The 16,774-nt window shown below is 44.5% G+C and overlaps 1 protein-coding gene across 1 annotated transcript in view; it reads left to right on the forward strand.

The window, feature by feature from the left end:
* The first annotated feature begins 9 nt into the window (after positions 1–9).
* LOC115125312 (serine/threonine-protein kinase/endoribonuclease IRE1-like) overlaps positions 10–16,774 on the forward strand; it is a 28,009-nt gene continuing 11,244 nt past the window's right edge. The window contains 7 exon segments of the mRNA XM_065010433.1: positions 10–324; positions 5,840–5,960; positions 9,543–9,576; positions 9,925–9,997; positions 10,539–10,611; positions 12,131–12,253; positions 14,969–15,070. Of these exon segments, the coding sequence (XP_064866505.1) occupies positions 244–324; positions 5,840–5,960; positions 9,543–9,576; positions 9,925–9,997; positions 10,539–10,611; positions 12,131–12,253; positions 14,969–15,070 (607 nt within the window). The 5' untranslated portion in view covers positions 10–243.

Below are 16,774 nucleotides of genomic sequence, written 5' to 3' on the forward strand. Positions count from 1 at the left end.
CCCCCCTCCTCCACTGTTTCGGACTTCGCAATCTAAGTCCAACACCCACATATTCATTTCAGGAAGATGCAAGTTGGACCGGCACAGAGCCAGAGACACTTGATTACCGAAGCAAGAAGAGTAGCAACGCCACAGACAAACTGAAATGTTTTGATATCGTAACTCTTTGGGAATGCCTCTTTAAAACTTGGTTGTATCGACGCATTGCATTCTATGTAACTCGTACTACCCCGTCTGGACTGTATGATGGACTGGACGGTTAGCAGTCGGGCCCTATTGTGGTGCATTTTCACGTTACTGTGTAGTATTGACCCACTTCAAATGGTAAGTAACTAACCTAACTTACGATACTGAACCTTAGTGGGAGGAATTGGCATATTGGCTAACTAGTTAGCTAATGGGTTTAGGGGTTAACACCTAGCTAATATTTACAACTAGTTAGCTAGCTGATATTTTTGGCTAAATGGTTATTAGCTAGCTAACGTTAGCTAGTATACTTGGCTGGTTGGCTAGCTAACAACCAGTTATATATATTTTATGCCTAGTTAACTAGTGTCGACTCCAACTAAGCTAAGGCCAATATAGTATGTTGTTAAATTGCTTGAAATAGCTACTGTAGTATTAGCTAGTCTCCTGTTTTTGTAGTAGGGGTAAAATTACAGATAATGTATTGTACAGCATTTATTCAACAACCTAGCCATTAAGTCACACTAGTTGGTTAATCTAACCATGCCATAAGATGAAGCCAAGGCATTAGAGCCAGGCTGGGGACCCTAGCTAAATTGATACGATTAGACTTTAGACCCCCATGTAAAGAGTCTGTCAGTAAAGACCAATCAGGTGAAGTTCCACCACCTCACTGGTTGCTGGAGCAAGCCCATTGCTATGTGTTAAATGTTTCTTTCTAAAACCTAAAATAAAAATATTGTGATAGTGCTTTCAAAATGTAGCTATCCAACATGTAGCTTTATGAATAGCAGTGCAGGGATGTTTGTTTAACACCCTCAGTGCCCTAGTAATTCAGCATGCTTCTTCTGGTTGTGCTCATACTCTTAGTCAGACTTGTAGGTAGAGCTGGGCAAAAATCCATATAACGATAAATTGACTATTGTCATAATAACAATACATTGAACTATAAGTTTAACATTAATGTGGGCCAGTTTTTTATTTTCATTTATTACGCTTAATAATACTACTTTAAAAGTTGTAGCTATCAGTTTCCCATCAACTATCACCCATATTAGAAAACTGATTTAATTTAAAACTTCACATTTCTCTAGTAGGCCCCTATAGGATATTTATTGTAATGAATGATATCAGCAAAATGTCCATGATAAGTGGTCGGTTTGGTTGGTGTTGATAATTTTCGGTTTATTGTCCCAGTTATACTTGCAGGCCGTGCTACCATGTGCGTATAGACAGAGTTCAGTCTGTGTATGTTCTGTTTGACTGTGTGTGTGTGTGTGCGCGTCCTATCTTATCACAAGGCCAATGGCTGTGCAGGCACTTTGTGCGGCTGTCTACGTGCAGCCGCGGCAGAGACAGTGCCACAGGTTTTTGACAAGTGGAAGGGAGCTCAAATGGCCATGCACAGAGAAATCACAAAACAAACATGCTTGATGTTTTAAGTCTCTGCACACACTAATATCTGGCCATCTGACCTGCCTACGTGTGCATTGCATGTGGGCAAAACAAGTAGACAATTAAAATAAAACCACAGTGAAATTTAATGCAAGGTGGTGTTGAGTCGCTCTGGATAAGAGCGTCTGCTAAATGACTTAAATGTAATGTTAAATGTTGAGTGCAAGATGCTCAAGATGGGACACGCAGGTTGTTCAACACAAAATATACATAACCTGGTCATGCATGGCCATTTCTACACCATGTCAGTTTAATTTCTTCACCTTTTAAAAAAAACATTTCCTCTTAGATTTTGATCTGTGGTCACCAGATAATGAGCATCATCAGTTCCTGTCTTAATTCATGCCTGCACACAAACTGTGAGCGCTACAGCGAGTCTACAAATGGGAGGAAACATTCAGACTGTTTTGGAAATGTTCCATTGAAGGTGAATTAATGGAGGCAAGGTTGATAAAGCACTTGCTAGAGTTGACCATTAATTACCTTGTGCAAATTGTCAAATTTGCTGTCAATAACACCTCTTCAAGGCAATGGTCTGTTCTGATATAGTAGGTCAGTTAACAGGGATCCTGCAGATTTAGGTTGGAAGGTCATTTCTACATTCAGTTCCACTAAGTATTTCTGAAGCAGCTTGTACCGTGTCCGGTTTCTGTTCTCCATGCCCCTTCTGGAGGATGCATCTAGCGTCAATGTTTTTCACTCTCTTTTTGATTAGGCCTATGAATTCTGTAGGCTAGTGCCTCTCTTAGTAGTTCCAGTAGTGGTTGAGAACATTTAGGCCTAAGCCTAGATGCAATGTAAAAATTTAAAAAACACTTTCTCACCGGTCTCTACCAGTGAGACCTTTAGCTCTAAGCATCAGTAGCATTACATTACACTGAACAAGTACTTGTTTGCCCCTCCTTTGTGTTCCCTCTTCCTTGGAAGGCTTTGATTCCTATTGACTGATGGTGGGAAACCTGCCAATCACATGTACCTGATACCACTGCCCGAGAACTCTTAGGCATGTTCATTCTGTCTCTCTAATGGAACATGGCCTCATTGCAGAGGCAGAGTGAAAGCTCGGGAACCTGCCAAGAATTGTTTCGTCAAGTTTGGGTATATTATGTAACCCTAGCAGTGTTACGCAATGTCTGACTTCTTTCCCTGGTAAAAAGCATTAGGACATGCAAACCAAACGGGGCCTGCTCCAATGACCTTTTCCCTCTACTCCCGCTCCCAGATACAGACCAGTATAGAACTGAACTCCCCTCCCCTATACTATCAATCATACCGTATAGCCTAACAACCGCGTACAGATGTCTCAAGGATGTGCTTTTAGGCCTGAAGGTGTTAAACGTTGTTTCGAACAGAGTGCTGCTTCTTACAAACTCCAACCGTCCGACAGATGTTCCAGAGATGTTGATTTTGAAACCGAGAGCAGGCTGGAGGTTTGTGGGGATGAATAATAATACATTGACATGGATGATTATTGTTTTTCTGTTCCTGGTACTGTTCTTATGAGGTGATAAACCAGTGGGAACAACCACAGGTGTCCAGTATTGACACAAGCTCTCTCCGGTGTGTAGACTGTAAGATTACAGCAGGGTTAACTGAACAAACAAACCCAGAAACACACGCTTCCTTCTTTTTTTTATATACCATAGACCTTTTTAGATAAACTGCTAAATAAATGAGCTGTAGCTAGCAAACAGCACCTATGTGAAGTGGTTAGGTTCTAATTGCTTTGATTTCATCAGATAGGCCTAGCTTCATACAGTAACCTTGGGTTTCTTTCCTTACTCCAGCAGGCCGAGTGTGTTTGGTCTGGTCAATTTCGTAGACTGTAGACGGCTGGGAGGAAGACAACATAACAAGGCTGTCTGAATCATAGAAGGCCAGGGGTGATTCACTGAAGTGTACTCTGTTTGTTCTGGATGCCATGTGCTCCTCAGGCCCTGGCTTGCTGGTTGTGATGGGGGGGGGCACATTGGTTTCTGGTCTAACAGCACTTCGGCCTAGTTCTCCCTTGTAAGTGTCTGAGTGCTGGGTAGGGCCTGGAGTAATTATAGATCAGTGATCTGCCTTTAACAGAAACAGCAGGGACTAGTTATACTATCCTGAGTGCCCTTTGGAGGGGATGTTTCATCCCATTGAATTAAGATGTTCAATTCTATGTTCTACTGTTCTAACTTTGGTTTGGCTGGAGGAGTGGGGGTGGGGGTGGGGTTAGTGGAGTAGGTTGGTACACACACAAGTCATGCACGGTATTAAAATCCCTCTGGCCCTAGCTGCCTCCTTTAGCTGGGTCATGGCTATAAGAGATGTATAGCTTTTGTGAAATTAATGTCAAAATATGTTTTTATGTTTTTGGTGTATTTTAGCTATCCCTAACCCTTCCTAACCTTAACCTGCTATGCTAATTATCCTAACCTGCTAGGGAAAGTTTTTTTAATTTATTTTTTACAAAAGCTGTATCCCATCTAGTCAAAACCCTTGAGCAGCCAGAGCACTCTACAGTACAGACACTCCCACCCGGCCTCTTCCTGTGCCAAAATCAAAATGAAGACTACGTATCGCATATCAGTGTGATGTTTTTTAAAAATTTTAAAGATCCCTTGCACTCACTGACCACAGAGACTTCTAAGGAAAGAAACACCCCCTTGGCTTGACCGGGCCTCTGTCAGAGCTTAAAGTGTGGTCAGTGATTCAGGCGCGGCATACACCCACTTACGCCTGCATACATTTTTGGTTGTTTCATTCCTTCTCTCCAATTGCTGTCCATGTTTTTCTACTGAACCCAGTCAAAGTCTGCCCATGTAGGCTTGTGTCCCTCTCCCAGAGAGAGCGATATGAGAAGGACTGGAGAGAAACATTCACATGTCCATCTCAGCCCACTCTTTGTCTGTGCAGTGACTGAGAAAGACATTTCTCCCTGAGTTCCACAGTAAAGCAAGCCGACCATGTTTGCTTTATCAGCCCAATATTTTTTTATGTAACCTTTTATTTAACTAGGCAAGTCAGTTTAGAACAAATAATTATTTACAATGATTGCCTACCCTGGACGACACTGGGCAAATTGTGAGCCGCCCTATGGGACTCTCAATCACGGCCAGTTGTGATACAGCTTAGCATCGAACCAGGATCTGTAATGACACCTCTTGCACTGAGATGCAGCCAAAATGTTGATATTGGTGACTCTGCAGACAGCAGTGTGGCTCTTTTGCAGAAGTTCTTAAATCTTGGCACACGTGTTCCTCCTCACACCCTTTGTGCACTAGCTGCACTCTTCAGTCTCCCAGTCCTGACCCTTACTTAGCCTTCCTCCCCACTCTTCAGTCTCCCAGTCCTGACCCTTACCTAGCCTTCCTCCCCACTCTTCAGTCTCCCAGTCCTGACACTTACCTAGCCTTCCTCCCCACTCTTATCACAGACTCCCTTTTGAAAACAACAAATAAAGGCTCTGCATGGTCAATCTGACGTCTGAAGTGGCCGTACAGCATTTACTGCAAAGCAGCCTCCAGTCTTCAGAGCTTTCATGCTTATGAAGGAGGTTGTCAAAGGAGTGAGTTTGTTTTTTATACAGGACGTACTGCCCCAACCTACTGTCAACCAATTATGTAAAAAAACAAATGAGGCACAGGCAGGTAGCGAGACCTAACCCCTCATCTGCTCCTAAGTGTTTTACACAGCCAGTTTGGGGAGGGGGTAATGTTTGGTGATATGGGGCAGCAGTTAACCCTCTGGCATCCCACAGTCCTTCTCAGTATTGGCATTCCTCTGGGGCCTTATAAACTGCAGGAGGTTCTCTATTATGGCAGCACATTGCCTGTATTCCTATGTAGTGTAGACTATTTTATAGTTAGGTATGATCAAACTGATTATGAATCAGTGTTCAATAATACCACCATTTAATTAGTTGCAACCGTTCATTATTCATCACGTATACAATACAACGGCACACATGCTTCCTTGTCTCTATTGCTATAGTGTCCATTATTATAGTGTCTAGCCATAGAGGCCATGGTCATATCAGGGCTGATATGGCCAGAGCTCTTTGGTCAACAGAATGTACTTGCATTGGCTGTAGATGAAACTCTTTTTGAAAGAGGTGAATACTAAGATGAGGCCCTTGGCTTATGTTGAATACCACTAAAGAAGACTATCTTCTGTTCCCCTATAGATGTGCTTTTACAGTATTTTGTGTTCTGTCTTGCAGAGTTTCTGCCACGCCAGCACCGTCTCCCTCCCCGAAAGCCTGCTCTTTGTGTCCACCCTGGATGGGAACCTACACGCCGTCAGCAAGAAATCAGGCTCTATCAAATGGACGCTGAAAGAGGGTAAGGAAGAAGAGGAGAGTCCTGAGTAATTCACTAGCGCCTTTGTTTGTCTCTATCAATCTTTAGCTGCTGTTTGAGTTACACCTGTGAAACAAAGTGCCATTGTTGTTCCACAAGGATCACAATCGAGACCCCTTTAGTTTGTGAAAGTGAAGACGAGCTCTATTTCGTCTTTTGTTGAATGGTGGAAACCAGATTCAGAGCAGAAACATTATTTTCAGAAGTAATCACACAGTGTACGAGGCAGTGGGAAGAATGCACGTGTCGGCCTACTTTTTTTTACCTCCGCTGCGTATCATTGCATGTACTAATACTGTAATTACAGCTATTGAGGTACTGAATGGTTAGAGAAATCAACACTGCTCTAGTGAGCGTGGGAGTAGGCTGTCGATCATAAACTATGGTAACTGTGTTATTCTCATAAAGGGATGTATTGACAGATTATTTTTCACTGTGTAAATGGCATTTTTGAGGCATTTCTGGGTTTAGATAATGGTGGGTGTTTTCACTGTATTCTCTGCTCTCCCGGCGCATGAGTAAATGCAGTGAACTCTTTGCTCACGCATGCTAACCTGGTAATCATTAACCTGGAGAGAGTGGGACAGATATAGCCTTTAATCGTGGTCAGCCATAATAGACAGGGGTGAACTGCTCTGCTGTATTTCTATTTCTCTTGTTTTTGTTCTACTTTTGTTTTATAGTACTACTGATAATGATTACTGCGTTGTTGGAAGAGAGCTTGCAAGAAAGGCCTTTCACTGTACTTGCTTGTGCACATGACAATAAAAAAAAAACACATCTAAACATCCTGTATGAGGTTACATGGTCAGAATGAGCATTGGTATGATTAGCATACTAATGCAGGGTCTATTTACTAGAAGTCATGTAGCTAGGCTAGTAACGTTACTGAAACTCCATTTTGGATTCAAGGTGAACAACAAATGCAAACCGTATCAGATGGGCTGAATAACAGGGAAACGGATCACAAATGGTTGACCTTTCATGTCAAACCAGCGAGTCACCTGATACTGTATAACATCATTAATAAACATGAGAATATGGAATTGGTCCCATCTGAGCCCTGTGTTTCCTCAAAAGGCCCTTTTAATATGAACATGGACAGGGATAGCACCAGGTCGCCTTTCTCAAACATCTGCTGTCTTCCCTGAAGCCTAACTAACTAAAGCCCACATCCAGGAGGTAGGCAGGTCTTCCCTGATGCCTAACTGACTAAAGCCCACAGAAGGAGCCTGGAGGGAGGTAGGAACTTGTCACTCAGGCCCAGCAGGTAGGATCCAACCCAGGGTTGGCATGGGTCCCATCCCTGGTGTGTCCTTTTTATGGGGCCAAACCACGCCCACAAGCAACCTAGCAACATTCAAAGCCGTGCTGATTGGTTAGAGTTCGGAGATACTGATTAAGTAAATACGCGGAAGATAGCTGAAGAGGAATCCCCGCGAACTGGGAGTTCGTAGTTTGCTCGTGCCTGCCATGCCACGAACCGCGGGAGTTCCGCGGCTTCGTTTGGAAATTATCTTAACTTAAAGGCAAGCAACAAGTAGATGGCTGTAGATGGCTAACATTACATTATTGTCAGTAATGGTGAATGAACGGAGCTAGCATCTCGTTTAGTTGCGTACCAGCACAAATGTAATGTAGCTAAGTATCTCAATAGTCATTTTGTAAACACTTCGAACTCCTAGTGTGGTCAACTACTAGACAGCTTCAACCCAATCGGCGATGTAAGCTAGCGATAACACTTGATATAAGTCACATCTTACTTATCTCCAAAAACAATTAAACTATCCATGATGTCAATGCTATCCATCTGGTCAATCAGGCTGGTTGCAGTCACTAACTAAAAAGCTACATAGTTAAATGCAACTTCATATCCAGATTCAGGGGAAATGCAAAGTATGGATGGCAATGTTTTGGAGGCGATTCTGTCTGTAGCGTTTGTTCTTTTAAAACGCAGGAACAACTGAACTCTGACCAATCAGCGCGGCTTTGAATGTTGCTAGGATAAATGGTAGGCCTGGATAAAACGATGCATCGCTGTCTTGACCCTGCTGCACCTACCAGTGACATTTATGACACACCGGCCAAGTATACTCGTTCATACAACAACACACACATTAATAGTCAGTGTGTCCTCCCAAACAGTTACGCTATCAGGTGAGGTGCATATTCAGTGAAGGGAAAGAACATTGAGGTCGGAACACGGCTCTCTCGTTACAAATGGAGAAAACACACAGATCCACAAAGAATTCAAAAACAAACTCAATTTTGATAAACTCTCATATCTACTGTGTGAAATAACACAGTGTGCCATCACAGCAGCAATATGTGTGACCTGTTGCCACAAGAAAAGGGAAACCAGTGAAAAACAAACACCATTGTAAATACAACCCATATTTATGCTTATTTATTTTCCCTTCTGTACTTTAACCATTTGTACATTGTTACAACACTGTATATATACGTAATATGACATTTGTAATGTCTTTATTCTTTTGAAACTTCTGTATGTGTAATGTTTACTGTTAATTTGTATTGTTTATTTCACTTTTGTATATTATCTACCTCACTTGCTTTGGCAATGTTAACACATGTTTCCCATGCCAATAAAGCCCCTTGAATTGAATTGAAAACGTTCTACTAAAAAATATACACATCTCCTGCATGGTCGTCTGTAAAAGATGTCATCACACAATTGGCCTACCTGTGTAAACGCAGTTCCAGGTAAACCACCCAGCACAGACCTCTGCCAGTCAGAGCAGAGGTTCCACCTGGCTGACCTTGTGGACGCTGCCGCTGTGTGTGTTTGTCTAGTAGTAATGTCATTACGCCCTGGTCCCTGTGTGCCAGTTTGGCAGGGTGGCCTGGGTGCTGTATCACATTCAGTGGGGTGCGACATTACAGGACATTCAGATAGTAATATATGACCGGCATCTTTATCATGTAGAATAGGGAATCATGTCCGCTCTATACAATACATTTCTAGCTGCGAAGTTCAGAATAAGACCTGGGCCTTTACAGTGAGTATTAATGTGTCCCCTGTGGGCTACTGGCCACTGTTTATTTAGGCTATACTGTTGTCATTAGCTAAATAAGGGGCGTTGGCCTCTTATCAGTTAGGACAAGTGTGGTTTAAGGAGACGCTTAACCTGAGACCAACAATGCAGGGGTCGATGCTGACCATTTTTACAAGGAGCATGTGTGGCGTAAGTTGAAAAATATAGGCGCACACAAAGATTAATTTAGGAGCAAAATTTAAAAAAATTGCGATATTAAAGCTGGATCCTTAATTCTTCCTTTCTCAAGATCAGAGAGTGAAAGGTCCCTGACCTTAAAGTTTTCAGTAAACCTGAGTTAATTCTGTGTTTGGGAGTAATCGTTTATGAACTGAAGAACTATGGGGTTTATATTCAAACAGGAAAGACAGCAGTGTAGTGGTTCATATTGTGTACTGTATACATGCTGCTGATTCTTGATCAACCGGTACTGTCATCATTTGTAGTGTACTATTCATGGCACTGATGACTGAACGGCACATTTTCTTCCGTTTTCTTCTGTGGACAGATCCTGTTCTGCAGGTTCCAACGCATGTGGCGGAGTAAGTATCCTGAAGAATGTGTGTGTTTGTCAGTTTTTGTGTGCGTGTGCGAGTCTGTCAGTTTGGGTGTCATAGTGTATTGAGTGCAACAGGAAATTGAACACAATGTGCTGAGCATGCATAACTGTTTTTTGTCCTGTTCTGCTTGAGCAATAAGACTACTCTATTCAAAATACAACCGGGTTCATTGATGACTGATCTGACAATGTGTAAGCCCTATCCAACAATCAAATCCAACTTTATTTAGGCCTATAGTGCACAGGTGTCATAGCACACTTCACCTTGAATTATGTATGATCTGTCAGAGTGTTAACATTCTCTACCCCATCTCTCTCTCTCTCGCCGTAGGCCAGCTTTTCTGCCTGACCCTAATGATGGCAGCCTGTACTCTCTAGGAGGGAAGAACAACGAGGGACTGACTGTAAGAGGAACCACTGAACACCCATATTAGACTAACAGGGTCACCCCTCACTAGAGAGGAACCACTGAACCCCCTTATTAGACTAACAGGGTCACCCCTCACTAGAGAGGAACCACTGAACCCCCTTATTAGACTAACAGGGTCACCCCTCACTAGAGAGGAACCACTGAACCCCCTTATTAGACTAACAGGGTCACCCCTCACTAGAGAGGAACCACTGAACCCCCTTATTAGACTAACAGGGTCACCCCTCACTAGAGAGGAACTGACAGTTTCCTCTTTCTCTAGAAGGCCTCTGCATATCTGCCAACCACAGGTGATAAGCAAGTCACGCAAAACATGTAGTGCACATAGGTGTGTGTGTGCGCGCACATCATATTTCTGTTTGGCGTGGTTGTAGTAGCAGAGTCTGTGTGAGATTGTGAGTGAGTATGTGGTTTGTGATGAAATGGCATTGCTCAACATTGACCCCTTGATATTGATACACTCACAGTAAACATGCTTATGAGTGGGCCAATGGACATTTCCCTGCTTTCCACAGAAACTGCCTTTCACCATACCTGAGCTGGTCCAGGCGTCACCCTGCCGCAGCTCTGACGGGATCATCTACATGGGTAACTCTTCCAGCTCTCAGACCTGGAGTATATGACGACACACACACCCTGACATGACATGTAGACATTTAGAACAGACCAGGAACAGTTTGGACTACGTTGTCATGGTTATCTACTCTACCAAGCGGAACTACCGTTCAATTTCCCGATCAGGCTGACCTCTAATGAATGAATATAATCTTGTTAGAACTAAACAACGTTCTACTACATTTCCATTCCTTTCACCTCACGGTCATCATAACTCCTGCTCCTTTGAATATACTGCGGCACGAAGGCGTGACCGTAATCTAACCTATCTACCGTGCCATTGTTCAGCGGAGAAAATGGATGTCATGTTTCTTAGTCCTGTAGAAGTTTTCACACCCATTCACTGAAGCCACTGCGAGCACAAAGGGAGAATTTTCTGTGTTAATTGTCAAACCTGTTGGCCAATGGCAATTTTCACCTTACATTGTGCTAGACAGACAACCGTAATCTTCAGTCTAAAGCCGTCCTGCAAAGTCAGTTTGAGGAGCAGCTCAGCCAACAACATCTTACTCACGGGTGGGGCCACCAGCACTGCAGATGGGACACAGTTTCGTAATCCATCAGGCGTTGTTATTACAGTCCAGCCAGAATAACGATTAGTGTCACTCCCTTCACCAACACAATAGGGAGACAGTGCACTACCAGGGCATGGGGTGTTTTTAATAAGACTATAGGTAGGTTAACACCCATTACCCCCTGGGAGAATGCTGGGTGCTTGTCTAGCCCACCTTTACTTAACTGAGGTTGCCCGCCCTCTGTCCCTCCCATTCACTCAAAGTATAATAAGCATAATAAACAACTCGGATTGAATGTGGTTCAACTGCATGTATGGCTCTGCTTTCAGACCAGAGACCAGTATGTTTTTACAATGTTATTAGGCTGTCTGCTCTGTGTTTCCTAGTGCTGGGTGATGTGGCCTAAAAAGAACCATGCATAATAAGGATTCACTTCTTGTAGCAGTCATTATAGAGCATTAACACGGGTCTCATACACATTCTCTCAATTACAAGCCCCCGTGTTAGTGAGTATCCAGCTAATATTTATATTTCAAGTTTAGCTAACTTGGATCTATTTGGTAGTTGACTAGATAGAACAGTTGAATTGTTATGAACACACCCTTCTGTCCGTCTCCAGCTGTTTGAACAGCATGCTAGCCAGATGTTGAAATCAAGTGGCCTATCTAGAATGAGAATGAGTTGCCAATTCCGTATATATTTGTGTTTTTATACTTATTGCATATTTATTAAAACACAGACTAGACAGCTTGAATAATAGGCGCTTGGCTAAAATGCTCCTAGTGGTACGCAATTCCACGTGCGACTGAAACTGAGCATGAAAAGGAGACGAGACCAAAAAGACACGAGAAGTGGACATAAACTCCCATACAAACAAATGAATTCAATATATGTCACCCAGCCCTATTGTGTCCATGTGTTTGTGTCCTCATGATGTCCTTATGTCTGTCTTTGTATCACTTTGTGTGTATGCGCAGGTAAGAAGCAGGACCTGTGGTACGTGGTGGACCTGTTGACAGGGGAGAAGCAGCAGACCCTCACTTCCTCCTTTGCTGAGATGCTGTGTCCCTCCTCCTCCCTGCTCTACCTGGGACGCACAGGTAGGCACGTGTAGCCCAGCCTACACCTGGCTGGCTTGGGGTCTAAACATCTCCATGGGATATTCATTATTCACTTCTCCCCCTTAAGCCACTGGGCCTCCCGGGTGGCGCAGTAGTTAAGGGCGCTGTACTGCAGCGCCAGCTGTGCCAGGCTCTGTCGCAGGCTCTGGGTTCGCGCCCAGGCTCTGTCGCGACCGGGAGGTCCGTGGGGCGACGCACAATTGGCCCAGCGTCGCCCGGGATAGGGAGGGCTTGGCCGGTAGGGATATCCTTGTCTCATTGAGCACCAGCGACTCCTGTGGCGGGCCGGGCGCAGTGCACGCTAACCAAGGTTGCCAGGTGCACAGTGTTTTCTCCGACATTGGTGCAGCTGGCTTCCGGGTTGAATGCGCGCTGTGTTAAGAAGCAGTGCGGCTTGGTTGGGTTGTGTATCGGAGGACGCATGACTTTCAACCTTCGTCTCTCCCGAGCCTGTACGGGAGTTGTAGCGATGAGACAAGATAGTAACTACTAAAAAAACAATTGGATACCATGAAAAAGGGGTAAAATAAAAAAGCCACTGGGCAATCCCTATGAGGTTCAGTTAGGCCCAGGCTCATAGAGATGTGTTCTGTCTATTCGATTCTATGGATAGACCCGTTTGCCCCCAACCCCTGTCCCCTCTACATCCCTGGCTTCACCTGGTCAGCCCTACCTATCCTTTCCCCACAGTCCCAAATCTACTTACTTAATCTCCATAGGTATCTTATCTCCAGTCTGTTTCTGACCGTTTGAGCAGACACATGCACATTTGTGGCCTGCTGGAGGTCATTTTGCAGGGCTCTGGCAGTGCTCCTCCTTGCACAAAGGCGGAGGTAAGCGGTCCTGCTGCTGGGTTGTTGCCCTCCTATGGCCTCCTCCACGTCTCCTGATATACTAGTCTCCTGTCTCCTGGTAGCGCCTCCATGCTCTGGACACTACGCTATCCCAGCTAATTTGTTTGTACTGTCTAAAGGCATCAGCATGCTGTTCAGCTGGCAGCTAGCCGAAGTCAGCTAGGCGAACCGAACTTGTGTGCTCACATACTCCCTTAAAAGACATTCGCTTGAAAAACTAGAAAAAAGCAGCTGTTGTACTATTAGTCCATTTTTGAGACAGCGTAGTCAGTGTACACTTCCTCAAAATAGTCCGAATTAATCTAACTCAAGGAATCTGTCATTCATTTTTACGTTTTTTTGTCAAGGTCTTTGTTGCCCAATTTTGAATCTAAGATGTTTGGTGCATTATTTCTCAATGAAACAATGTGTTTGAAAATGAGTCGTCGCTCGTCGAATGACAACAGACTTTATTGAAGAATCCCTACTGTTGACCAATCTCAGACGAAGGGGCGTAGACTTCGGCTACCGACTTCGTCTTGCGTCCAGACAGAAATGTGTGTGCCCAAACACTCAAAAACCCTCACTGAAGTCCAAAACAAACGAAAACGTCACAAAATGTAATCATATATGCACAAACTCTTCTGAACTGTTTCAGCTGGGGAGCATGCGGACGCCTCAACCCTCTCTGCTAATGGCACTTATGTAAAAGTCTGGCATCAACGCAAAGCCTCTTTTCAATTCAATTTCAATTTAAGGTGCTTTATTGGCATGGGAAACACATGTTTACATTGCCAAAGCAAGTGCAATTTCTCTCCCTCTGACATTTTAACCAGGATCTTGTTGTACTGGGTTTAATTTTCCACATCCTCATTCACATCCCCTTTACAGACATGGGATCAGCTCCCCTCCCCCAATCCGAACCTTAAGCATTAGAGGGGAAAATGTGAATCTGATCAGCGATTAGGGGCAACTTTACTGCCTTGGAAATGCTACTCTACTTCATGCCCATTTGTACTCCCAGTTATTACTGTGGTGATCTGTCATACCCTGTGTCCTATGGCATCCGCTTAATTTTGATGTCACTTTAGATTACTTGTGTGTGGCTTGTTGTAGATATTTATGGCGGTTGTAAAGGTCAGGCTGCCAGGGCAGCAGTCCAGGAAGTATAAATGCTTTGAGACATGGAGACGTGGGATACCTCTGTCAGGGGAACATGAATTTGGCCAGTGTTGTCACCATAGCTGTATAGTTGTAATGAGCGCTCTCACCATTTCTTCCCAAAGCACAATATTTACATTTTTTACATTACATTTAAGTCATTTAGCAGACGCTCTTATACAGAGCGACTTACAAATTGGTGCATTCACCTTATGACATCCAGTGGAACAGCCACTTTACAATAGTGCATCTAAATCTTTTAAGGGGGGGGGGGGATGAGAAGGATTACTTTATCCTATCCTAGGTATTCCTTAAAGAGGTGGGGTTTCAGGTGTCTCCGGAAGGTGGTGATTGACTCCGCTGTCCTGGCGTCGTGAGGGAGTTTGTTCCACCATTGGGGGGCCAGAGCAGCGAACAGTTTTGACTGGGCTGAGCGGGAACTGTACTTCCTCAGTGGTAGGGAGGCGAGCAGGCCAGAGGTGGATGAACGCAGTGCCCTTGTTTGGGTGTAGGGCCTGATCAGAGCCTGGAGGTACTGAGGTGCCGTTCCCCTCACAGCTCCGTAGGCAAGCACCATGGTCTTGTAGCGGATGCGAGCTTCAACTCACCATGGGTTGAGGGTCCTGCTGAGTTTAGTTTCACTACTCTGGCATATCCTACATGTTCTAGGCTACAGTATGTGATGTTGTCCCTTCCCCAGAGTACACTATCACCATGTACGACACCAAGAGTAGAGAGCTCCGCTGGAATGCCACCTACTTCGACTACGCCTCCACGCTGCCTGACGACGACACCAGATACAGTAAGCCATGCTTTTATATCTCTCGATAGCGACAGTGAAGGTAGGCTATGTATGTGAGAGACTGAGTTGTTTGAGACCTGCTGTCTGGTAGGGCTGTGATGATGCCAGTATCACAATATATTTTCCATGGCAAAAATGAAAACAGGAAGCAGATGTAACTCTTTGGTCCTGTAAAAACTGCTGGATGTAACATATTGTGTGCTATAGCTTGGAAAATAAATGTGTGAATCTGGATGACAACAATGTTTGTTTCAAACATCAGGGCTGTTTTCCTAAAGAAGTTAAATCCGCTTCGTGTTTTTGTTTCCTTGCCATGATACTAACGAGTATTGTGTTACTGATATCGTCCTGCTCTCTGGTTGAAAGCATTTCTCATAGGACATAGATCCAGGGAGATGATTTTCTACTGGCATTATCCTCACAACATATTACTATTGAACATCATCCAATATCAAAGGAAACTAATATTAAATACACTGCTCAAAAAAATAAAGGGAACACTAAAATAACACATCCTAGATCTGAATGAATGAAATATTCTTATTAAATACTTTTTTCTTTACATAGTTGAATGTGCTGACAACAAAATCGCACAAAAATGATAAATGGAAATCAAATTTATCAACCCATGGAGGTCTGGATTTGGAGTCACACTCAAAATTAAAGTGGAAAACCACACTACAGGCTGATCCAACTTTGATGTAATGTCCTTAAAACAAGTCAAAATGAGGCTCAGTAGTGTGTGTGGCCTCCACGTGCCTGTATGACCTCCCTACAACGCCTGGGCATGCTCCTGATGAGGTGGCGGATGGTCTCCTGAGGGATCTCCTCCCAGACCTGGACTAAAGCATCCGCCAACTCCTGGACAGTCTGTGGTGCAACGTGGCGTTGGTGGATGAAGCGAGACATGATGTCCCAGATGTGCTCAATTGGATTCAGGTCTGGGGAACGGACGGGCCAGTCCATAGCATCAATGCCTTCCTCTTGCAGGAACTGCTGACACACTCCAGCCACATGAGGTCTAGCATTGTCTTTCATTAGGAGGAACCCAGGGCCAACCGCACCAGCATATGGTCTCACAAGGGGTCTGAGGATCTCATCTCGGTACCTAATGGCAGTCAGGCTACCTCTGGCGAGCACATGGAGGGCTGTGCGCCCCCCCCAAAGAAATGCCACCCCACACCATGACTGACCCACCGCCAAACCGGTCATGCTGGAGGATGTTGCAGGCAGCAGAACGTTCTCCACGGCGTCTCCAGACTCTGTCATGTCTGTCACGTGCTCAGTGTGAACCTGCTTTCATCTGTGAAGAGCACAGGGCACCAGTGGCGAATTCTCTGGCAAATGCCAAACGTCCTGCACGGTGTTGGGTTGTAAGCACAACCCCCACCTGTGGACGTTGGGCCCTCATACCACCCTCATGGAGTCTGTTTCTGACCGTTTGAGCAGACACATGCACATTTGTGGCCTGCTGGGGGTCATTTTGCAGGGCTCTGGCAGTGCTCCTCCTTGCACAAAGGCGGAGGTAGCGGTCCTGCTGCTGGGTTGTTGCCCTCCACGTCTCCTGATGTACTAGCCTGTCTCCTGGTAGCGCCTCCATGCTCTGGACACTACGCTGACAGACACAGCAAACCTTCTTGCCACAGCTTGCATTGATGTTCCATCCTGGATGAGCTGCACTACCTGAGCCACTTGTGAGGGTTG

This window comes from Oncorhynchus nerka, linkage group LG26 (assembly GCF_034236695.1).
Source record: "Oncorhynchus nerka isolate Pitt River linkage group LG26, Oner_Uvic_2.0, whole genome shotgun sequence".
In the NCBI taxonomy this organism is placed as follows: Eukaryota; Metazoa; Chordata; class Actinopteri; order Salmoniformes; family Salmonidae; genus Oncorhynchus; species Oncorhynchus nerka.